This window comes from Branchiostoma floridae, chromosome 4, assembly GCF_000003815.2.
Source record: "Branchiostoma floridae strain S238N-H82 chromosome 4, Bfl_VNyyK, whole genome shotgun sequence".
NCBI lineage: Eukaryota > Metazoa > Chordata > Leptocardii > Amphioxiformes > Branchiostomatidae > Branchiostoma > Branchiostoma floridae.
Genome location: NC_049982.1, coordinates 1,016,721 through 1,042,749, shown reverse-complemented (window position 1 = coordinate 1,042,749; position 26,029 = coordinate 1,016,721). Strand labels below are relative to the sequence as shown.

Here is a 26,029-nt window from a genome sequence, read left to right as displayed (position 1 = left end):
AGAGTAATATCCGGGGACTTGAAAGAAAATTGACATTTAACCCCGTGTCAGTGGTGAGGGGGGTAATGAATGCATGAAGACCTTTATTGCACATTTTTGCTGGGCTGGGTTTGGTACAGGCTACAACAAAGCTTGTTAAACAGATAAAGTTCACAGACATAAACCTACGTAGTTCATTTCTCTCTTTGCTATAAAAATGTAATAGGAAGTAAAGAAACTGAATGGTGAATATCTTATCTGATATGTTTATGTTTTTAAAAGGCGAAGATTAAAATGCGACATAAAAAGAATAAGTGTGGCAATGAAAAAGCATTGCCATGGCGACGGCAATATACTTCATAGTTGTATGTTTTTAAATGGGGGTGTTGGAGGATCAGGATACATGTGTAGCTAAAACGGGAGATTGAGATGTACTTATCAAAAAGGGAGTACTTTACGATTGCTACATTGCAACCCAAAAACGCTAAAAACAACAATAGCGAATCAGAACCATTCAAACCCTAAACCCTTTCGTGCCTATCTTAAAAACTAGTGCTAAGTTTTAACGGCTACAATGTTTCCTGTTAATTGACGAAGCGTAAAATAATGAATTCTTGGACCATCTTTCTTGAGGTGTGCTTCAACAGTCGGCCGTATGATTTTCGCCCGTACTGATATTATCTAATCTTTTAACAATAATAAGTGACACTGTTCCCTTTCAGCTTGTCATTGGTCCGGGATGTATCCGTACATATGGGAATATGGTGTCGCGATCCATATTTTCTAAGACATCGGCGAAATGAACTTGCGATGTATAAACGATAAATAACTCGCAACTCGCCCTGATAATCCGTCTCAAACTTTTTAGGCATCTTATCCACTATCTAGTGAATAATCGAATAGTTTAGTCGATTTTTGTTTATCATGCATCAAATACTGAGTCATTTCAAATTAAAAACTTCCGTTAACAGTCCTGGTTTTACTGACCCCCTATTTTCTTGTTCCCAAATGTGTCTAAATGGGGATTGCTACTCTGAGGTATATACTGCTCTAATTAGATACACAATAAAACACGTTTGTATCCACTCCGCCACATTTATCTTCTATTAAACACATACCAACATGTCTAAGTGTAACAACCACAATCGAATGTATTGACATTTTAACAAAAAGAACTAGGGTATCCATTTGACACGCTGCAACTATAGCGGGAAAGAAATACATTGTGCATAGGTAGAATGATCTAGCAAAACCTCATGATTTGACCTAAACATGGCAAAAACGATTAAGGTTCACAATTCACTCTGGCACTAACGTGAATGTTTAAGTTGAGTCGGTGGGGAAGGGGGTTGGTACAATTTGGCAAAGAAAAGGCACGGGGCATGACACCACATGAACACGGTTTAGAGATTTTTAAAGCCGAAACCATGGAGGCAAAAAATCTGGTTGTGGTTCAAAGATGTCAGAGATCAGGGGAGGATGTTTGGCCAAATCTGCTGCAATTAGCTGTCACAGAAAATGAGTTACGACCAGGGCTGGGGCCAGAGGGTACATATGAAATGTCAGAGTGGCCTTGACTGCACTGAAGGTGCACGGAACGAAGAGTAGAACAGATGGCAAAAATTATCGTGGTGATTCTCAGAATCCGGCGATGTGACAAATTTAGTCACTGTGTCAGATAGATAGTATGTCGACCAAACACCGAGAAAACCACGACAACGGAACTTTTATGCATTTTTCACGAAAATTCAAGACTACACATGTAAACTTTTACGCTAACAGTGATGGGGTTTTGTGCGCGTGAAAAGTTGCGCATGAAAAATCTGCGGGTGACAACATGCACATTCGCTTATTTCCCGGGGATTTGGAAAGTTTTTGTACTTTTACATTTGAGATACTTAAACAGAACGCTCAAAATCTTTTGATAACCATTAGTGTTGATAGTTAGCAGGGATTTTAACCCATGTCCTATCCGGTAACTTCCCTGGGTGGTGTCCCTGCAGACGTGTTAGACGTTCGCGTATACAAGAACGGGATCCCGTCTGTATTTCCCTGTTGCCGTTATATCAGAAGAAAACTAAATCACATCCAGTATTCAGAATATATATAGACTGGCTGGCATCTCTCTATTGTATTCATCCGCTAAAAGAATTCGTCACCATGGTCTTAGAACATGGCCATCTTTCCTCAGCCAATCAGGAGCGAGTATTTCTTGTGACTAAATCCACATAGTATGGCGTCCCTAGGGGTAGGGGTGTACTAAGTAACGAATAAATTGACTAAGTTGGAGACGCCCACCATTCAATTGAATGGTCTCCCTAGGGGTAGGGGTGTACCAACCAACGAATAAATTGACTAAGTTGGAGACGCCCACCTTTCTCATGCAAATAAAAGCACTTAAAGAATTAACAAAAAGGTAAACAGCAAATCAACCTTTGTTACTGAACATCTTTATTCATAACATGAACAAAGGAAATTCAGAAAGGAAAAGTCAGAAAACGAACAAGACAATAATAAAGAGTTTCTTGTAACAAGAAAACGTACGAACAGAATTATCTAGCTAGTTACATCAAATACATGAAAAATATAACCGCCTTGGCAACGGTTACATCAAGCTAGGGAACAGGTTCTCAAGATAGTAAAGAAAAACTTTAAAAGTAGAGATGCTACATAAAAACATGCGCGTTAAATTGATAAAAATGAAGCAAACATGTGGTATACGATCAATACTTCCATAAAACTTTAAAAGAGAAACAAACTAAAATGGAGGAAGATGTGGTCTACCAGGAACGGGTCGAACTGGGAACAGGACAGCTCGTCAGGACGGTTACTCCAGCAGGGTGAATGAAATGGGGAGGGGGCAGCGACATAATTTGGCTGGTCTGTCTGGCAGGAATTGGTCAGTATCAAAACTACAAAACAGTTCGGCAGAGATGCCAATATGCTGCAGCAAAACGTCCGCCATCTCGAGCTGGAACTCGGCTGGAACTCAGCTGGAACTCGGGCTGTGTACGCGTACGGAACTCGCCTGTACATACTGTGAAAACGGCTGAACATACTCGAGAAATTGGCCTTCAAGAGATGCCACGTCCTACTCATTTGAGGTCAGGTTGAGAACTGGGATCAATCTGATCTCCTTGATCTGACATTCACCCAAAAACAATGGCATTGTGGTGCAAAAAAGTGTTGTAAAACCTGACATGAATTTCACACAAGCCTCATGGGGAAAGGTGTGAGGCGCCATCACCAGGTTCATGAATGAGAAATAGAAGAATGTAGCCTGTCTGTTCGCTTGCTAGGAAAACAAACTACATGTTTCTAGTGACTATAACAGTGTATTTTGCTTCTGAAAGATGGCCGTTCTAAGTCAGTTAGATCCTGGGAGTGGCCTGACTATCTGGATTTGGTACTGCTCAGCCCACCCGAGGAGTTTGTTGGGGTCCCCGAGGGCGGCTACAGTGAGAACTTACTTTGGTATGCAATCACGCGACACATCACATATCGCTATCAAAGGAAAAGGCCGGTGTCATAACGTTGAGAGATCTTTTGTCGGCCTAACAGCAGAAGGCCATTTTTTTGCATATAGATTAATCGCCATCGAGAGAACTGTTATACGACATGGTGTGAAATAATACCTCCCGCGAGGCATTCTACCACCCTCTTGTATTAAAGGCCACATTTGTAACAAGGAGGTTTTATCCTTGATTGTATTAATAGGTAACGGCGGAATTTTGATATCGCAACGTTCACAGACCAAACACCCAACGAAAGCAGTAATGATTACAGACTTCAACCCCCGTACACGCCCGACAACACGTAGAAACTAAGTTTTCTATGCTGATCATGAGTCTCCGTGAGGTGAAGATCTCATTATGGCCCCAGGTGTATTATTTTAGACGTCATTTTTATGTCTAACAAATGAGCGCTCGAAATCATTACAGAAAGTTGAGAATGAACAAACAAGGCATAGCCACAAGTGGGAAGTAACAGAACATATCACGAGACAGATACATTTTAATATACAAAGGAGGTTTCTTGTTGATACAAACGTCCGGTGAGACACAATAGAGGCACGCCTGCGAATGTGGTGAAATTTCACCAAATTGCACTATTTTGTTTTTTCGTCTGCTTTCATTGTATGTGACCCCGGTGGTGGAAAGACGAAGTTAGCCTGGCCAATCCACGGTAGACTGGATTCCAGGTTACTTTTGGACCAGCTCGATCTTCATGGATTGCAGCGCCGTGATCTTTACTGTTATTTGCTTTTGAATGTATATTCCATTACATTATTTTGTCGTACCCAACAGAAACATACTTTCTAAAGATACTTTGCTGCACCTTAAGGTGTTTGATACAAACTGCCCCAAGTGCATAGTAAACATGAACACACTCTTCATGCGTTGTCGACTTAGTATCTTTGGTTTGGAATGTGGTAGTCACCCTTTGAGTCGGTGTGACAAATGGGCCTGTCATGCTCACGACTCTCTACACATACACGACTTATTAGCCCCAGGCAGGACTGAGTCCGGCATGTTATGACAAATTTTCCCCTTTTTCCTTTTATTTCTATGTTGTAGGACCATTCGGTGCAAGCCGGGCTAAGAAAGCTACGAGAGGTGTGCCTCGATCACAACATTCATGTATATCCCTTAAAGATGAGTCGCGCCCTGGACCGCCTGATCAAGGCAGGCACGCAGGCGAAACCCAACAAAAACATACTGTATTGTCCAAACATTACGTAGTATAGCTTAAAGATACCTTGCTGCACCTTAGGGTGTTTGATACAAAATGTCCAAGGTATAGTACAGTAAACATGAATACACTCTTCATGTCGTGTAGACTCAAACATCAAGATGTTCTCGAGATACATAGCAGGACTGGTCTAACCATTTTAAAGCTAAGGGTACAAACCGACGTACGTGCAACTGCGAGTGCGTGGTGTCTACGTGCCACAACTGGTGCTGGTAAACGGGCTGCTAACTTCAGCTCGGTCTTGCAGATGGGGCATTGTGGACGGTTATAATTGTTTAACTTAATTCAAGGTGAAATATGGTCAATGAGATCAGCCGTGTTGTATTTTATATGGTCAAAAGTCACATAACAGCGTTTAACGGTTCATTTCTTATGGAATCCTATACTGGTCTTCCCATAACTGTTGTTAGGCATAATTTGGAAAGATGTAAATGTTTTGAAGAAATATTAGACAAGTAAGAGAGGACGTCCTAGTCACAACGAGGTGTGATTAGAGGATGTAGTGCCCCACCGTTATACACATGGTTTAGCGTTTCTGTGTTTGTTCTGATCAGAATAAATGCGTTACTGATAACCAAAGGCATCCATGAAGGAGGGCCTCGAGGAAATAAGTACCACATAATCGCCCCCCCCCTTCACGGAGATGTAAACAAACCGCCACTGATCATTAGAACAGAACCACTCACACTCACAGAACAGAGCAGAACCATCGCGACGATAATCACGCTTACCCAAAAGGATGACATGTCTCTTCCTCCTCCTGACATAACCTTAAACTAAGATGCCCCATCTCATGTTCTCCCTGGAGCGCCGAGCTTCCGATATTAAAGGGCCCCGGCCACCCACGTCACCAAGCGGCAAGCGGGGAGATGGCACCCCGTGGCCGGCATGGGCCCGACGAACACGTGTCCCGGCATAGGAAGTAACCCTTCAGATTGACGTAAACCCGACCTCACTATACTTCTGGGCCTCCAAAACGTTCATCGCTAGGTCGCTGCACGAAAACGTTGACGTATTGGAAAAAAAGCTAGCAAAATAGGGCCAACGTCCGTGCCGAACCAGCACCTTGATTTGGTGCAGATTTCTGATGGGAGGGAGAGGCAGCAAGGCTATACATGTTGGTTTTAATAATGTAGTTTATTTGCAAGTTCTTGCCCGTGACTAATTGCAACAAGATGCATACAGTTGATTTAGTAAACATACATAAAATTATTTGGTATAGATAACAACGATGTCAATTGTAATCAAAGGAATATTCTATCAAAAATATTGACTGCAGTGAGCTACAATCTACGCATATGGGGTTTGACTTCTTTTTTGGGGGAAGAAGACGATGTACCCCACTTCTTCTATGATAAGTGGGTTATGTGACGTTAACAGCCTTATAGTTTTATTTCGTCGGTAAGCGTTTCGATGTCTTTGTGTGTTTTGCATACCTCTTCATCTTTCCTGGTCATTGAGAGGCATTTAGCAATAAAATGTATTTCGTCTTCCACCGGTTTTGCATTACAATGATTACAGGTTCTTTCGCCCACGGGTAGCTTTTTGTACTGCCCGCTCTCTATTTCAAGGGGGTGGGCGCTGATTCTAAGTTTGCATATGGACGATCTGACCTCGATATTACCAAGTGACGTTAAATAAGTTTCCATTGAGTATCCCTTCTTTAGTTTCTTAAAATATCTTAACCATTATCTATAGACGGTCTATAAGGAAATGTCTGTATGTACAATTGCTTTCTAACACAGGTTAGCTGTGACCACTGTACAATAGATTTATATATACACAAGTATAGCATTGAGCGTTTGTTTTTTATAGTGATTTTTATACACAGAATATATTTTTATATGACAACACACCGCCATTTCTCAAACATGACCATTTAATCGGACTCAGGTATAGCATTGAATGTTGGTTCTTCTAAAGAGAATAAAACATTGTCATCAAGTGACAAGTCTGTGTATTTAAGTGTCATTCTTCCCTTGTATAATATAATGTATAGGAGTGAGATAGAGCCAGCTTAAGATTGACCGCCGCAACTTTTTCTGAGCACCTCCCGAGGGCTAGACAGCGGTTGTGGGGTGAGAATCAATACATAGAAAAATGATAACCTCTACGCCAAAACGGACACAACAAATGCTTGCTTGCACAACATGAAATCATCTGCTACACGGAATGGATCTAGGACAATCTCCTACGCACGACTCGAGTCTTGTTATATGCGAGAGTGGGTGAGGGGGGGGGGGGGGTTCAGGGTGTGACCCTGCGTATCTCTTCGCACAATGCGCGAGTGGTTTGACCGTCTGGGGACACGGGTTCTAGACGCATACAGACAGCGCCTGGTACGTCTGGGCCACATACCGAGCTTCTCAGTTAGATACAAAGAGAAGATCCCGTCATTAATTTGCACGGCGGCATCTTGCTCCAATCAGTTGCAGATGCCACCGATACAAAGTGGTACCGGCATTATCAAAAGACAATACCGTTCAGGTCTGGTGAATGTCGTGACCCAGGCTGTTGTTATTATCGGCAATGGGTTTGAGAATCTTGATAATACGCACGCGTAGACCTGACGTAAATTTTAGGTTTAAGCACACGCCGGGCATATCAGGTGACATACAAAAAGTGATGTTAGGCTGACCACTGTACAATAGATTTATATATACACAAGTATAGCATTGAGTGTTTGTTTTTTATAGTGATTTTTATACACAGAATATATTTCTATATGACAACACACAGCCATTTCTCAAACATGACCATTTAATCGGACACAGGTATAGCATTGAATGTTGGTTCTTCTAAAGTGAATAAAACATTGTCATCAAGTGACATGTCTGTGTATTTAAGTGTCATTCTTCCCTTGTATAGGAGTGAGATAGAGCCAGCTTAAGACATGGTAGCTTACGAGGTAATAACTCATATAACCGATACATTGTGGATTACGATAGGTACTCAGAAAGAAAATAAATACTGGTCAATTGCAATGTACGAGTGGTAACTAGTACGCAGTCGTGTTTGGGTTAATTTTGAGGTCTTGCTAGATCATTCTACCTATGTACTATGTATATCTTATTTCCCCACAATAGTTACAGCGTGTCACAATATAGACTAGTTCTTTTTGTTAAAATGGCAATATATTCGTGTGTGATTGATACAACACATGTTGGTGTGTATCTGCATACAAGATGAAAGGGCAAAGTCCTTTATTTTTGTATCTAATTAGAGTAGTATAAACCTCGGAGATGCAATGTCTAGTCACATTTTGGAAAAAGAAATAAGAGGTCAATATAACCAGGACTGTTCCCGGAGATACTGAATTTAACATCGTCCAGTATATGATGCATGATCAAAAATATCAACTAAACTACCCGATAAGCGCACCTCAGAGAAGACGGTACAAGATATATCTATTGTTTTACGCTTCGTCAATAAACAGGAAACATTGTAGCCGTTAAAACTTAGTACTAATTTTTAAGGTAGGCATGAAAAAGTTCCGGGTTATAATGTTCTGATTCGCTGCTATTGCATTTAGCGTTGTTAGGTTGCAATATACCCATCGTAAAATAGATCCTTTTTGGTTACATTTCAATCCCCGTTTTGAATGCTGTGACTATATCGTCCCCGCTTGGATAGTTAAAACAAACAAATCGGGCGGTCCCTGGCCGTCGTCTGGACATCGTCTTGGGATTGGTCACCGTGCTGACGTCAGTCTGTAAACATTGACAAATAGGAACTGCACAAGTACATTTTCCAACCAATGGCAGCCCTCAGAATAGCGTCAGTTTGCTTCCCACTAAAGATCGATCACTGACTATCTAGTCAGGCGGAGATGGCGCGGCGGACAAGGTCGGCCGAGTTAGACGCGGCGCTTCAACTGGACAGTCAACATGCACAAGCGACTCAATTTCGGTGAGAGTACCTTGCTAATGATAGCATGTATTATGCGTATAATAGATACGTCACAAGTTGTTAAGAGTGACTAGAGCTAAATAAACCGAGAGCGTTACGATGTGAATCGTACCAGGTGGATTTTGGGACTGTGTGCTTGGGTTGAGTAACACTGCCAACCTTAATCTCGTGGGCCCAAATCTTATCCCAAACCGCCCGAGACCTTGGTCTTCATGTTTTCAAAGTTTTCAAAGTTTCAAAAAGTCCGCCAACATCACGTTTCGGCAAGATAAAATATGAGTCCCATATTAACGGCATTATAGTTTTGGCATTTTTACAGCGTATTGTTGTGTAGGAATTAGTCTTCATCTGTGACCTTGTTTCGCCAGAGTTTTTTGATTTTGTTTAGAGAATATCTTTCAACGTGGAAACTTCTTGGCAGTTTGTTACTCATACCACATGTTGTTTACGGCACAACCAGGCACAACCCTTTTGTTTTTGATCGGCCGAAGATATCAGAGCTCCATGAGGCCCTCCTGTGGAATTCCATTCGCCACCTTGCCGCCGCCGAACAACAAACGCTTCTGTTTCTCGTGGTCATATTCATCTGTTTCCCGTGGTCTTAAAGTAAAAGATACGATTTGTTACCGGGGTCCCCGTTCTCAATCATCTTTTACTCTGCGTTTCACTCACCCTTTATCGTCTGTGGACTAGTACAGTCAAGCACGTATCCACAGTTCTATAGCAATACTGCTGAGCACGAGTCGTCAATTAACCGACGATTGCCGGAACTGCCATACTCCCATCCGTCCTCCGATCGCCCGCCGTCTTATCACTCTGACTGTAGCCAAAACGGTACCGGTAATCTGATCACCCATTGTCCTCCAAGCAGTTTAATAGCGGTGAGCGTACATGTGACTTATTTCATTCTGTCTTATTACAGGCAGGTGATGATATAGCCGATGTATACAGGATGCTTTTCCAATCACCTTTACCACCCTTCCACACGTAGATGTTGGATATCTCTTGCAAATGCAGCCGTTTTACTTGTATGATGGACGAAATATTCTGTATACTGGTTTACGCAACCCGACGTAACAGTGTACTGCATGTTAGACCCGATAGCCGTCGCTTGTGGCTTTTAAGCCGACATGTATATTGATATTGTGATGTGCCTTCGATCATGCGAAGCCAAGCCGAGAAAGAATATTTTGTGTCATTATTTCTTATTCACGGTGGTACAATTTATTTCTGAAACTTCTTTAATGATTCAAAACTCGGGCTACACCAAAAGGTAAATGATAATGCACTTTTGTGCCCTTTGGTTATAAGAGAAATAGACCTCATCGGTCAAAGTAACAGCACGTTAGCATCACGAGTATTGTTGTCTGGCTGCACAAGCGTTATCGCCGGTGCAATGAGACGAGTGGGAAAAGTCTTCGCCATGCATTCGGTACGTCGTAAGTTCGATCCCCGGCCAATATAGTATGACGTGTTAAATGGTCGTGCTAATTTCTCAACTTAGCACTCAGCGTTCGGGAAAGAGTATGTAATTTGAACACACACCACAGCCAGTGTCCTGGCCCCCTACTGTAGTAATTGCATTTGTTTGGCCCAGGGTTACTCCAAGAACATGGGCGCCGCCCTATGCACCATGGAGCGGGAAGGACTTTGACTTGACATGACAATATAAGCGCTGTAATTCAATATGTATGACTTTTGCTATAAATTATATCTGAATTACTTTGATGCCTTACATCACTACCGACGGCCTGTAACTAATAGAAAACAACACTTTACCGATCCAGACATACAAAAGTTGCTAAGTTAGTATCACTATTGCAAAAATACTTCATATCAATCCTTTCTCACAATCTGTCCCCACAGGTGAACACCGGCATGACAACCCCCAGGTTACAGGAAGAATCGACTGACAAGTACACCCCTTTGTCGCGATGGTTTGGTAACCAAATGAACATCACAACAATAAGAAAAAAAGGGATTCAAGCGTCACACAACCATACAAAATGAAATAACAGAAAGATATGAAATAAAAACCTTCAAACGAAACAAAACAATCCTCATACATACACGACATCATTACGCCGAATGGTCAAGCAAAAAATATAACTGACCCACAATTCTACCCTAACGATACATAATATCGGGTATTTTGTTAAAAAATGTAATGTGATGTATACTTGATGGTGAAACGAGTATTAAAACAAGAAATCCTGGTTTATAACATCGGTCACGTCATCTTATTATACGCCATACACAAAGCAGACTAAAGTCACACACAAAAACAAATTCCCTAGGGAATACCCGTAGAAAATACCCGTAGAAAAAAATACCCGTAGAAAAATTCCTCGCATGCCTGCGGAATTCCTAGAATTCCTGTCAAACGGTCGCACACTATAAACATTAGGCTCGCCCCTGAGGCGTCGCCAAAAATTGGACAAACATCGGAGTAAATGGGGCAAATTATCTATTTAGTTGATCATTCCGTACGTTTCTGTATCATTAATGCTATGTGCAATCGATTATATATATCATGCTTTCATTTCTGAGGAATGATTTGATTTGTTGAATGAAGAAATAATTAACTGACTTGACTGCTTTTGTTGTTGTTATTGGGAAGGCCGACTTCTCCCTCTTCGCAGCTAGGGGAGGAGCTTACAACAGGAGGGCTTTAATCGCAAGGGTCTAGACCGGCTGCCATTCGGCGCAATTCAGGTGACCTCAATACAACAGCAATTGCCCCAGGTGCGGCCAAAGGACTATAGGTTTCTCATCCACCCTCACATGTTTTCCAGGTTTTGTGGTCGAGCCGACGCCAGCGACACCAGCCCCTCCACTATAGATCACATCCTGGCGGAGAGGGGGTACGACAGACACCTGCGGCCCAACTTTGGGGGTAAGGAACAGTTCACAAAACTATAACGAGGTAGTCTGTTAGCTTTGTCGTTTTAAATTCCATTTAGATTCTACGGTAACTGCCCTAAAATATTGAATATGACTCACACGCACATAACTGAGAGTTGGAGAATAATGAGACTCCGCGTTCCTTGCAACAAAGAGAAATGGAAGTAGTTCAGAGCAATACCTCCTTTGAGATATGACTGAAAAACAGTAAGTCTATAGAATCTGAATCAGATACAGAAATGCTTTGAATTTCAAACTCTTGGCATCCTCCTACGCAGGGACATCCCACAGCCAAACTGCCTGTCTGGTAGCCTGATTTAATCGCGCTTCTCAGGCCCGTCGTACATTGCCGCGCCGATCCGCGGGGAGGAGTCTACAAGCTCCGGATAGCGGAGTTTGCGTTACACAGACTACCTGTCTGGATGTGCCCTGCTCTTTCAACCGTCACTCTTAGTTCCTGTGGACGTCTCCCCCCCCCCCACAATAAAAACCAGCTGTCAGCCAATCAGAGAGTAGGCTTTCCGTTTTCAAAAGCTGTCTCGCATGTATAAGGGTAGCCTCATTAATACCTATAAGCAGGGCGGTCAGGAACTAAGAATGACAGCTAAAAGAGCAGGGTGCATCCAGACAGGCGGTTTTGCTGTTGGATGTTACTCTCCAAGCAGAGGTTAGGCTCTGGCTGCCTTTTTTCACGTTTTTTAGTCGTTTTTATCGGGCTTTCTATTTCATCATTTTTCTTGAAGTACGCAAACAGCAAGATAAAATACAATGACAATGACAATGACAATGACAATGACAATGACAATGACAATGACAATGAAGTTTATTGCATATTCATGCCCCGCTGGGGCTAAATGCAGTCAGTTTGGTACAAAAGGTAGTAAACGCAGAGTTATACAGTTTCACATACTATAGTTTATATGCATCTTCTCTCTTCCTAAAACATTTGTAGATGAACTTACAGAGATTTTCAAGTATATCGTGGTCAGATGAAGACATGAGATATTTGAACATATCTTCCTTCGTCATGTGTGCATATTTCTGATCTACATGTGTAGCATTAACAAATGTATTGCGCAGATCATTGTACAGTGAGCACAAAAAGAAAGCCCGATAAAAACGACTAAAAAACGTTTAAAAAACAGCCAAAGCCTAACCTCTGCTTGGAGAGTAGTTGGATGTCCCTGCGTAGGAGGATAACTCTTAGAAGAAAGTTAGAACTCTGATACTAATGTAAGACCCACACGATAGCCTTACGCACCGACTGGCGGGCTGGAACATCGGTGTCTGGCACAAAATGTAGCATCGCTCAAGCAGAACGCGTCAACATCTATCTGTTTTTATCGGGTACTTTGTCAAAGAAGAAGAGTTCATTGAGCTGTGTATATGTTCAATAAAGATTTTAAGAGCTTCTCCAAAGAAGGACTTTGGGCAATAAAGGAAAGACTCCACTGTGTTGATTCATGTGTCATTTAGATAGCAGCCTCTTCATCGCTACTTTACAGAATAATGATGTTCGTTGGACCTGGCGTCTAGTCTATCTCTTATCAGAAGACGAATTGACGACGTTCACTGAACGATGGTCTTTTAAGCCCCTTACAACATGAAATGAAAACTCTGCATTGACTTTTGGAGACTTTACAAACAACTTTCTTCTACGATACGTGTATGAAATGATAAGCAAGCATCTCAAATTGTAGTTTCAAGTTCACATCTCTTTGATGATAGCGATCCTGTAATTTAACGGATGGCATTTTTCGGTTCCACGCTATTAGGAGTGTTCGTGTGCGGAGATATGTCCGTGTAGCGTGATTCTTATCACGTGAAGCGGCAATAGTATGCTGGCGAACGCCGTGTTATTGAGCTCTTATGCCGAGACTTATCGATTGTAGGTATCACTGTAGTTTTGTTTAACCTTGCTTAGGCCACACCAATTTAATTTCTTGGTTCGTGGATTCGCTCGCTCCTATTTTTTGGAAAAAAAATAAAAATAAAAATTACCACTCCGCAAATTTTCACCATTAATGAAACCATTCACCAAATTTCTGGTGTAGCAAATTGGCCTTTATATTATAAGCTCCTTAAAGTGTGGGTACAGGTGCTGTTACTGTACAATAATAGTGTTTTTGTACCTTTTTCAAGCTGAAAACTTTTTTCTTTATGTTTTGGACGAGCCGTTACCTTTACCCCAACCATTTTACAATTTTTATTTTTATTTTTATTTCGCCCTCTCGCTCCATATTTTTTATGGAAAAATCCGTGAGCCAAGAAATCAAATTGGTGCGGGCTTATGAAGTGGTATTGCTATGGGTCAAACGCAGCAGGTATGCGGGCTCGACTACAAAGATGTACGAATTAGCTCTTTCCTGGATTCGAGCTTAATTCATATAAAACAAACCGGCATCAATTCAAATACAGTCAATTTTTATATTTCTTAACCAAATTTAGAGAATTTATTTATCAGTCTGTTCATCTTTTATAAATAATATTATTTCTCTTGCATTTCTATGATTTGGTTTGTAATTCAGTTTTTTGAACTTCCAGGACCGAATAAAGCTATCTAATCGGCTTTTTAAAATCCCTCTGCTTGCTGGGTGTTCTCCCGACGGCAGAGGCAGGTCTCTGTTGGAAACGATAATATTTTTTCTTTTCTCAGAGACAGGAAATGTCGAAATATTCCTCCGTGCAAGTAGAAAATTGATGACGATCTGTACTGGAAAGGAAACCCGCAGGCTGACGCCGGACCTCTGAGCGCGAAGCATCTAAATCATGTCGGCTGTAATTGAATTTCGTGCGATTAGGTCGCGATTTCACCGTACGAGGGCGGCAGCGCAAGTGAAGATTGAGATCAAATCAATTTAGATCACAAATAAGCCACCGGAATTTCGTAATCAGATTTCTTTTCTCGCATGAAGATTAACATGCGCTTGAGGCAAAGTTCATCCTCAGATGGCTTCTATACAAAGATGAAGTTGGAAAAAATCGCAGAGGCTCCGTAAAAAAATCTATTCGTGTGCTCCCTGTCACCCCTATAGTGAAATCGGACTGATCCATGGCAAATCTGTCATAGTGGAATTGATATAAGATCATCCTGGTAACCTAAGGTCACAACCCGCCGTACGTTCAAATACGTGCTGTCTACGTGCCGAAACGTGGGCAATCTTTTGGGATCCGTAAGTGGTAAGTACCGCCTCCGTACGAACTCGTAGGGAATCCGACGAATTTTGGAGCACGCAGACACGCCGTTGAGCTTTACGTGCAAGCAAAACTTTGTGTGTCATCGGGCTGCGGATTCTCCCACCACCCCCCATCCCCACCCCCGTACGTGCCAGTAAGGGCCAAGCGCCTGCCCTGTTCAACCTAAACGTTTTCAGAAATACGTGGCGGACGTGGCCTCCCAAAAAAAAACGTGCAGTCAAATTGCACGTACGGCGGGTTGTGTCCTTAGCTTTACCTAACTGTTCCAGAATTTCAAACATAAAGTCGTCAGTGTCCTGTATCGTGAAGTTGTTTCAAGACCGCTGCTAGGCTGAAGTGTATGAAACAACTCTTAGATTAAAAAGATGATAACAAAAAAGATGGCCTCAATATCTACAAAGATAAAATCGACACAATCACATAAGCACCCTCATGCTGTGATAGAACTGACCCCCGGCAAATTTTTCATAGCAGATTCATTACAATGCCACCCTATAACTTGCAGTTAGGATGCAGGAAGAAAATGTCATTCATGCCAGGATGGTATAATATTCAGCGTCACTGGAATAAACTGACTGAAGCAATTCAATACAAGTACATCTAACTAGAAGAACCGGTTGAACATGTAAGGATCGTAGACCTACGCAGATGACATTCATATCTAAATCATGTTTAGATAGGTTCACAGGTGGGAAAATACCATTGGAAAAATTGCTTTGTGGAGCAAAGCTGAATCCCAAGTACTGGAAAGCTCTACGCAAAACATCTGATCTCCGTTTTTTTATCCAGTTGTCGAGATTGAAATTTGAAAACTTATTGCCTGGATGTCTAACCTTCATAAACGTTCCTTTTATATGTTTGCCTTACTGTAAAGCCTTGTGATTGGTTATTTCCATTGCCTTGTGAAACATCAGTCGATTAACAAAATCACAGGACGATAAGAAAAATTTCTGGGGATTTCTTTGTCCTGACACAGTGGTGCAACTTGACATGCCCGGGCCGATTTCAGGTATTTCCTGCCACAATGTACGATGTATCCCAAATATCACCGTATATTCCTGGATATGAACGTGTGTGGTAGTTTGCGGAACCCGCACACGACGTTGCACACGGCACTACATGACTGGGCAGTCGGCACCGGGGTAAGTCTTCCTTTATTAATGTTTCTATATTTCCACCCATCTGTCTATCTAATATCTCACCTTCTTTCTCGCCCCTCCAGGTGCGCCTGTAGTCGTTCGCGTCAGCATGTCGATCGCCAGCATCGACCAGGTGTCAGAGGTCAATATGGTAAGCAAAAAGTTTTGTGCATAACATTATTACCGTAGAACTTCATCTTTGTTGGTAATAATCATAGTACAATGTATAACTTCCTTCCAACACTTAGGTGCTCACTGATCAAGTTTTCAACGACGACTTTCACGTTCTTCAGTACCAATAATGACCAATCACTTTAGAACGTAAACTCGCGAGGGTTTCAGGGACGTGGTCTTATCGACAAGTGAGCTTACGCCTACGTGACATCAGCAATCGGTCAAAGGAAGTTTATAACGCCCACCGTCTCCGTTCAGTGATGGCTGGAGTGCTCTGATGTAAGGGGTATAATGGAGGCCATGTACAGCAGGGCACTATAGCCATCAACTACACAGAGACGGAGGCATCACAGACTTCTTGGGATCTTTGTCGTGTAGCAAATTCACCATTCAGCATGTATTACCTATTGGTACAGAGGCAATCAAGGCAGGGTTGGCTGATTGTCGGTACCTCATATTCAGGATTTTCGATGGCACAAAAAACTATGATTGATCAATACCTCATAGACCGCGTTGGCGGGTAATTGGATTAAAGCATATTTTTGTGCTTTACGCAGAAGATGTAACATGAAAACCCAGCACGCTTCATATTCATGTTTTTATGACGTATCCAACATGCTTCCAACAAAGAAACCAAGGCCAACCTGTTTAGAAGTAGCAAACTTTACTCTTTCAGGGATTGTGATGACAGATGCTTGCTCTTCTACGTTCTTCATCAGTTTCGCCTGAAAACGGCACCAGGTGTTATATTACAACGAACAACGTCTTTGGGCTATGGCCTAAGATTCAATCATTGCAGCAAGACAGTTATGATGGCCTAAACAACCTTAAACATTCATCTTAGACTTTGCCCATAGAGTAATGGGGAAAACATACGGCCGGGTAAATGAAGAATTCATATTTTACTCGAGCATATCTAAACCCTGCCAGGCAAAAAAGTACATCAAACCCAGAAAATGTGATCGTATACACGATGTCGACATTCATCATGCAGGTACTTTTCTTTTACGTAGGCTGAAATATACACGGCGCTGTACACAGACCGAAGGGCAAACGGTTACAGCATAAATCATACCGGCGCGCCAGTCATCCCTGCGGCTAGGCTTCCTTTCATTGCCGCTCAATCATTTTCCACTGGATGCGGTAAGCCGTTTGAGATGACAGGTATGTTTGCTCGGGAAGTGCTGAAACGGCTTTAACCCCAATAAATCCCCAACGTTCCCGCAGCACTGATACAAACCCGGTTCCCGCATCAGTGCAGGCCTCACTGCAGGCTGATATATATGTACTAACAGGAATGGGAATATTCAGACACTTATTTTTATCCTAGTTACACTTGTACTTGGACCATGTCACTGATGGACGACAATAGATGCTACCAAAGAGAATTTATTCTGTTCCTTGATTTATTTCATAGAACGTGGTGGTTTTAATTAATTGCAGCTGCAATGTAACCAACATCTTTCGATTTAGAACACCCGTCTCTGTCAAGGTATGTACGACATCGGTCAAATTCTTTCTCGTGGTGATCATAGGTTCACATTTTCATTTCACATTTTCAATCTGGTGATTTGGGATCCGATTATTTCACATAAGTAAATCACATTTTTTCAAGTATCACATATTTTCACTTAGTTTCACATAAAATCACATTTCCTGATTCACATTTTCTCCAAATTTCACATTTCAAATTTTCACATATTTTTCAACGAAGTCACATAATGTCACATTATATCACATTTTCTGATTTTTTTCTGTCAAATTCACATTTAGATCACATTTATGACCCTCACAGTGATGATCGCAGTTGAAGATCCTTGAAACATATCTATAAAGATGGAGTTTTAAGAGATGGATGGCCTTTTACGTAGAGGTTTCATATCAGCCGTTTTGATTTCATGTTATGTAGGCAGACTGCTCAAATGTAACAGAGATCATATAGGGCGAATTCTATTGTTCGCAGGAGCATCCTCACTAGATATTTTAAACAACATTTGCAGTAAGCTATACAAAGGTAAGATCTGACAGATCTTTCAGTGTAACGTAACCAGCTGCTGCGTCGCGTACAGGTCTGCAAAGCTGGCGTGTTATGCCCAAGGGCGGTACCCTATACCTGCTATACACTATATAGACATAGAAACAAATACAGATACAGATGTCTTCCGCCTGTCTTCCGAGGGCAAAAAGACTTACCTGCAATTATACTTTCCTTTCTTCTATTATACTTTCCGTTGTTCCGTCTGCTCTTCTTTCCTTCCTTCGTTCCTTCCATCCATTTTCTAATTCATTCATTCCTTTATTCCAGGACTACATGGTGACGATCTTCTTGCGGCAGTATTGGCAGGATAACCGCCTGGCCTTCGAGGGGACCAACGCTAACAAGGCTCTTGAAAGCTACAAGTTTTCTCAACATCCACCGATTTCTTCGCACTTTTATTCCTACGCTAATTTTCCCATTCATTCCTTTATTCCAGGACTACATGGTGACGATTTTCCTGCGGCAGTATTGGCAGGATAACCGCCTGGCCCTTGAGGTCACCAACGTCAACCTGAGTGCTCTGGAAGGCGACAATTTTCAAAACATGCATTGATTTGTTTGTACTTCAATTCTTACAGTTATTTTCTCATTCATTCCTTTATATCAGGACTACATGGGGACGATCTTCCTTCGACAGTATTGACAGGATAACCGCCTAGCTATTGAGAATATACAGACGCTTTCCCGGGGTTATAATTTCACAGTTTCCTTCCATCCTTCCCCCTCCCTTGTTTCATTTCTTTTTCCATCCACTCATTTTCTCATCTATTCCTTTATTCCAGAGCTACATGGTGACGATCTTGCTGCGGCAGTATTGATAGGATAGCCGCCTGTCTTCCTAGGGCAAAAAGACTTACCTGCAATTATACTTTCCTTTCTTCTGTTATACTTTCCTTTCTTCCGTCTGCTCTCCTTTCCTTTCTCAGCTCGTTCAACCAATTTCCTCATTCATTCCTTTGTTCCTGGACTGTGGCAGTATTTGCAGTATAGCCGCCTGGCTTTCGAGGGCACCAACGCTAACCTGCAGTTATATCTTAACAGTCTCCATTTATTTTCTCATTAATTCCTTTATTCCAGGCTTACCTGCAGTTATACTTCTTTGGTCCTTCTTTTCTTCCTTCCTTCGTTCCTTGGAACCATCCATTTTCTAATTCATTCATTCCTTTATTCCAGGACTACATGGTGACGATATTCCTGCGGCAGTACTGGCAGGATAACCGCCTGGCCTTTGAGGGGACCAACGCTAACCTGACCCTGTACGATCGCTTTTCTCAACATCCACAGATTTTTTCGCATTTTGATCAATTCACTAATTTTTCCATTCATTTCTTTTTTCCAGGACTACATGGTGACGATCTTCCTTCGGCAGTATTGGCAGGATAACTGCCTGGCTTTCGAGGGGACCAACGCTAACAAGGCTCTTGACGGGCACTTTTCAAAACATCCACTGATGTTTTCGCACTTTTGTCAATTTCCTAATTTTCCCATTCATTCCTTTACTCCAGGACTACATGGTGACGATATTCCTTCGGCAGTATTGGCAGGATATCCGCCTGTCCTTTGAGGGCACCAACGCTAACCTGACCCTGGACGGGCGCCTGTCGGACCGGCTGTGGGTGCCTGATCTCTTCATCCCGAACTCCAAACAGGCGTTCCTACACAAGGTCACGGTGGACAACAAACTGCTGAGGCTGCACCCGGACGGGACGGTACTGTACGGGCAGAGGTGAGGATGGATGGATGAATAACTGACTCGATGAATGAATGAATGAATCAATCAATCAATCAATGAATTTATCAGATGAATAAATAGATAGACAAATCTATGTGTAAAAAAAGAATTAGTAGAAAATTGTCCGGACATAGCTTCATCAACTTGGTAATTCAGTTTGACAAAGGTTTGTTATGGACACAACCTTCTTCATCTCTAAAAAAACAACAGGAGGCTTAATCTGTTTTAGAATTCTGAGCAGACTTTGACATTGTTTTTCGTGAAAAGTGGAAATCCGATGCATCTTGGAAACGATCCTAACTCAAAACCTTTTGCTATCAAAAGCACCACCAAGCACCTTCGTTCAAAACTGCATATTGCAATCATGATAAGATATACAAGTTACAAATATTAGAAGTGGTGTTCAAAACACAAGAAAACTAGACAGCCTCCTAGTGTAGGAAGATACAAAACCAGACAGTCTTTGCAGGTAAGAACATACTACAAGCTGCGATTTTTGCTCCGTTTATTTTGCAGAATAACCGCAAAGGTGGCCTGCACCATGGACCTCCGGAACTATCCCCTGGACGAGCAGAACTGCACGCTGCAGTATGAGAGCTGTAAGTATCCGAGATCTGAGACAAATAAGGTATCTGCATGCTTCATACTAATACCAACAATCACTTTTATACAAATGACTTACTGATGTATTCAGCAGTATAAACACAAACGGGTTTCACATAACATATTACTTAATTACAGAGGACTCCCGCCCATCCGGTGCAGGTCCTTCCATCTGATTCATACATCTGGGGCAATTACTGAATACTGTCGTGTTGAGGCTACTTGAGTGTCGAATGGACACTGGTACCGCTCAAGACCCATACCATTTAACCCCACATAGTGTTAGTCTCCAAGCAGACGTGTCGGTTGGATGAAAAATGAGAAGAATTTGGTAAAATATGGACAAATAAGTTGCAATGGGCTTTTAGTCAGTCTCTAGCAGTCTGTCCGGTCAGTTGACTCTTGGGCCTATTAACTCCTCCTAGGCTTTTATTTCTAAAAGTCCCCTATTACGTTTTCGGCCAAGCCGGAGTATGGTAGAGAGTAGCCTATTGTATGCTACTCGCAATTCGACCCCTGGCTGCGAAGCTGATGAGAGAGAAGTTGGCCCCCCAATAACAATATCAATGTTTGCCCAGACGGCTACACCACGCAGGACGTGCTGTTTCTCTGGAAGGACGGGAACGCCTCCATCCACGGGCTGGAGGATATCGAGATCGCGCAGTTTGACATCGGCGGCTTCACCACGTCAGAGAACCACGGCTACTACGAAACTGGTACACGGAGGAAGCTGTGTTGTACTTTTTAACGCATGTCTGCTACATCATAAGTTTCGACAAATTAAAGTGTTAATTATGTGAAATAACTTAAATGGTATACTTTCTCATAACAGTTCTTTTACAGATGTATCATTTAAGTTGGCATTCGCATTACCATCACAATCGTTTTGTGGGCACGTGAGATGCCCGATCCATCCAAACACGATATCAAAACGCCACCTACCTAGCCGAAATAAATGGTATTTCAAACTTTGACATCTAACAAATTAGGTCCGATATGCTCTAAATGGGACTGACATTAGTTGTTATAGACTTTTATGAATTGCCGGTAAGTATCTAATACTGTAAATGCATCTAAGTTCGCGGGGATTTAATTTCGCGGTAGCGAGAAAAATGACTTTTCACGGTGGATTTAATTTCGCGGTAAAGTGGTCGCCGCGAAAACCGCGAACATTGATCCACCGCGAACATTTCTGCATTTACAGTATTCTAAATAAAGAGACTCTTTTTACACAACCAATGCTTTATTCTCACCGACGTTTCGGTGACCGTCTGTCACCTTCTTCAGGGCAATTCTGACTGGTTCACATTGTACTGCAGGACAGGTGTCGCTACTCACAGTTCAGATGCGGTCACAAACGCATTCAATGAAAAAAAAGCCGTCAAGACCAAGACTTCCTTGTTCTTTTGCGTTACTGCGTATATTCTACTTTTTAAATCCAGGAGAGTACCCTAGACTGACGTTCAGCTTCCGTCTGCACCGGAACGTGGTGTTCATCATCCTGCAGACGTACCTGCCCGCCATCTTACTCGTCATCTCCTCCTGGGTCAGCTTCTTCATTAACCCGGAAGCAGTTCCTGCGAGGGTCACGCTAGGTCATTACAACACTCCCATGTTTGTCGTACAGACTGAATTCTTGCTGTAGACACTTTGATTGTAGTTGGTAGTCTATAAAGATTATACGTTGTGGGTCATAAGAACTTTGCGTATATGTCTCCAAGTCACGTGCTCAGTGTAATTGAATCATCACTCCTGTCGAAAGTTGACGGATCTGCGACCGAAAATTCGAAGTAAGCAAATTTTGTGTTGTATGACTGTTGGAAAACTTCAATATGGATTATATCAACACAGAGGAGCTTTCATACTGACAATAAAGGTCTTTGTTTCTTCTTTCATAATCCAAACGACCTATTATTCCCCACGTCCAGGCATCACCACGGTACTCACCATGACGACGCTGAGCTCAGCCGCTAAGGAGTCCCTGCCGAAGATCTCGTACATCAAGGCCATCGACGTGTACCTGGCCATGTGCTTCTTCTTCGTCTTCGCGGCGCTGCTGGAGTACGCCATCGTCAACTTCAGCTCCGTCGGCATCGCCAAAAAACAGGCCAGTCAGCGGGGCCAACAGGAAAAGGTAACAAGAATTAACCTAGACTTTCTGATATTTATGACCCCTCCTGCAAAAGTGGTGTCTTCCTGACGTCACTACTGGAGAGAGAAAGGGTCGTTCTGTGAACAAGGTCGACGGAGATCGACCGAAAATTTAGGGGTAAGTCCCTACATTATCTTAGTGTTGGAAGGAAAGTTTTAGCAATTCTCTATAATGTATTCTACCAACACAGATGAAATTTCATGCTAAGTAACAAGAATTATTCGACATCATATGTAACACACTATCTACCCCTCAAATTGCACGTCGATGTAGGTTAGACATCCAGGTGATAAGATACGCCAAAAAGTAGTTACTCAAGCAACTGGATATGGTTTTGGAAACGGTCAGACGTTTCGGATAGAATCCACTATCCTTCGTCAGTGACACTGACCAACATCGACCTCTCTTTCTCTCCAATCACACAGCCGGAGTGTCACGTGTGCCGTTGCCATGACGTCGAAGCCCACGTCGGGGGCCTCAACGGCGTGTCTTCCCAGCACACCCTGCGCGTCGACATCGAGAACGAGGCTGCCCGGAAGGAGACCTCGTTTTCGCTTCAGGGTGACGTCAAAGACCAGAGCCAGTCACGTGGGACATTCCTACCCCCTGCCCAGCCGGGCTACACCGACGGCGCCTGTCCACCTGACGCAGGGATGGACGACGGGGAGGCCAAGGAGAGATCGCCTTTCGCGGCAGCTGTGACGACCATGTTGCATCACCTGTACGGCAGACGCCCGCAGATCAAAAACTCCAACAACATCGACAAGTACTCCAGAATCATGTTTCCCTCGCTGTTTATCGTGCTGAACATCGTCTACTGGTCAACCTACCTGTACAGACGACACTACTTTGTGTTTTAAACACGCCTCTCCTTGAACGGAAAGACTTTTTGAAATGTTATTCGTTGTTTTTATTCGGTTTGGTTTGCTCCTTGACGACACAGCATCGTCTAATGGTCAATCTACCTGAAAAGACGACACTTCTTCATGTTTTAAACACACCTGTTGCTTCAACGAGAAGACTCTTTTAAATATCATTCGTTGATTTGGATTCACTTCTAGAACTTACCGAGGTGATGCTCAACAGAGAATATTTGAAGCAGAACTTGTCAAACTCAAATTCTCTCAACCCAATGGTCGAGAATGACAGAAGAAGAAGTTAACTCCTCGAGACAACGTCGTCTACTGCTCGGTCTACCTATACAGACGACACTACTTCGTCGTGTTTTAAAAACACCTGTTCCATCAACAAAAGGACAGTATGAAATGGTTTTCGTTGATACGTCGATGAAGTTAAGACATCCTGGTAATAAGATACGCCAAATAGAAATTAATCTAGAAACTGGATATAATTTTGGAAACGGTCAGACGTTTCAGATAGTATTCACTGTATTTTAGTGACACTGAAGAGATCCTGTTGATCATAAAGAACAGAACCTTCTAGTGGATGCTAACCGAAACGTCTGACCGGTTCCACAATTATATCTAGATGCTTGAGTAACTGCCATTTGGCGAGTGTTATTGTTCGATTTGGTTTGGTTTGTTTTGGGTTCTTTGCGATCATAGACATAAGGAGGCCATGACCACTGCAACCACAATGACTTCGTACCATGCTACGAGACACTGAAATGTGACATCAATTGACGATGGAATTGCTTCAGGATGAGACGTTCTGCGCAGGATGAGACGTTGCAGAACTTGAAGTCTGTGATCGAACTCTGTCATCAACATGTTGTTGACATGGTGAACGGCGTACTGACTTTGTTCGCCAGCGACTGTAATGTTTTAACATTCCTAGCCAAGTAGTTACACCGTAACGACGTGAAACAAGCCCAGAAGAGATAATCGTGGGTGTTTACTTCGCGGCAGCATTTTTTTATGAAGAAATGTTACCATGAGTTCGTATGATAAAACTGAATTGAAAAATATCCTGCCTTTTGTGGGACGTATTAGTGATGAGATGTGTGCTGTGATGTAGATATCGCATATTCAGTACTCTCCATGATAGTAGCTTGAAAACAATCGGTGTGTTATGACGAGATAATTCTTATCAGCATTTAATTTCCTATACCTAAACGTGCCTATATTTTTTCATCGCCTGTTCAGAGAACCTGGTTCTTTCTTAATGTTAATGTGTGCGTTTTGACTAACCGACCCCGTCACACCCTACAGTTAACGCTAGTTCACCTTTATCTACGGGGTAACCTATGTTCGTTTTTTTTTCTAAACGGCGTTGAAAGATTTCAAGTGACTTGATATCCCTAAGTATCTTGTTTTAGAAACAGCGGATGCAGTTGAACTAGCGTTAACAACATTTTCAAAATGCATCTTGTAAATTTAGCATAAACGTTCCTCTGTACTGTTTTGTAACTACATCTTACAACGTTTCCTACTTCTAAAGGAGACAAAAATTCTTTCGGCGGAAAGGTTATTAATTTTGTTGATATGTCAGTTGTCAATTGTTTTATCACATACAAGCACGATGATCAATGTTTACGATAAACCGATATTGAATATATGAAATATACAGAAAAATTGGTATTGCAAAAACCCTTTTAAGTGGGATGAAATGTGTCTTAACTTTAGGAAATCATCATGTGGTCTTAGCTCGGACGCGTCAAAGTAAATTAGAGAGAAGTTTATATTTAGGGCACACGGCACTAAAAGCCAGGTAGTTGCAAAAGTTCAAACAAAAGTCGTATTTGAGAATTTGTGATTGAAATATCTGCCAAAGATCTAATAAATAAAATTTAATTTATTATCATGAGTCATTACATTTTAGAGCTTTTCCTCTGAATGTCCATATAGTATTTAGTGCCAATGCGTCCAAGAGCTCAAAATACTTCTCTTAAACGGAAAAGGGCTGCCTTTCACAAAATTGGAATATGCAGGTCTCAAAACGAACCCCATTCGCTTGCTCTAACTAGTGCCATGTGTCCTTTGCATGTGTATATAAAACTATCTCCTGATATATCCTACACTCCCTTGTATAGTGTTAACATATATACAAAATGTCAATGTACAGTGTCAATTGAAACTAATATAATGTAGTGCCACGGATAGGAAGTTTGGAATTGGTAGTTCAAAGTCGTTTTGTGTCTATAGAGGAAAAATATAAACCAGAAATGCTGCTTTTAGACATTATACATACAGTGACAGTCTTTTAATGATTATTGATATTATCAAATACAAGACAAAGCACCGCTGGCGGTTATGACTATATAAGGGTGGATTATGCTACTTGTTAAACGCTCTCGATGTGGGAGACGTCAGCCAAAAGGAACCTTTCTGAAAAACGCTTTGGATTGAACATGCCGGTTGTGCCAATACGATAGCCTCTACCAGGCTCCGTGGTTCGGTGGTCTAATTGTAGAAATTGGACAAATAGAGTCAATAGTACGCTAGGGAAGTCCGCCGGCCAAGTAGGACCATTATCCAAACCAATATACT

General features: G+C 42.1%; 1 protein-coding gene across 1 annotated transcript in view; it reads left to right on the top strand.

The window, feature by feature from the left end:
• LOC118412918 (gamma-aminobutyric acid receptor subunit beta-1-like) overlaps positions 1 to 23,545 on the top strand; it is a 43,210-nt gene extending 19,665 nt beyond the window's left edge. The window contains exons 2-9 of the mRNA XM_035815976.1: positions 11,436 to 11,536; positions 15,965 to 16,032; positions 19,599 to 19,819; positions 20,342 to 20,424; positions 21,007 to 21,144; positions 21,871 to 22,023; positions 22,357 to 22,562; positions 23,006 to 23,545. Coding sequence (XP_035671869.1) covers positions 11,436 to 11,536; positions 15,965 to 16,032; positions 19,599 to 19,819; positions 20,342 to 20,424; positions 21,007 to 21,144; positions 21,871 to 22,023; positions 22,357 to 22,562; positions 23,006 to 23,440 — 1,405 coding nt within the window. The 3' untranslated portion in view covers positions 23,441 to 23,545. The remainder of the gene's footprint in view (positions 1 to 11,435; positions 11,537 to 15,964; positions 16,033 to 19,598; positions 19,820 to 20,341; positions 20,425 to 21,006; positions 21,145 to 21,870; positions 22,024 to 22,356; positions 22,563 to 23,005) is intronic.
• Positions 23,546 to 26,029: the final 2,484 nt, after the last annotated feature.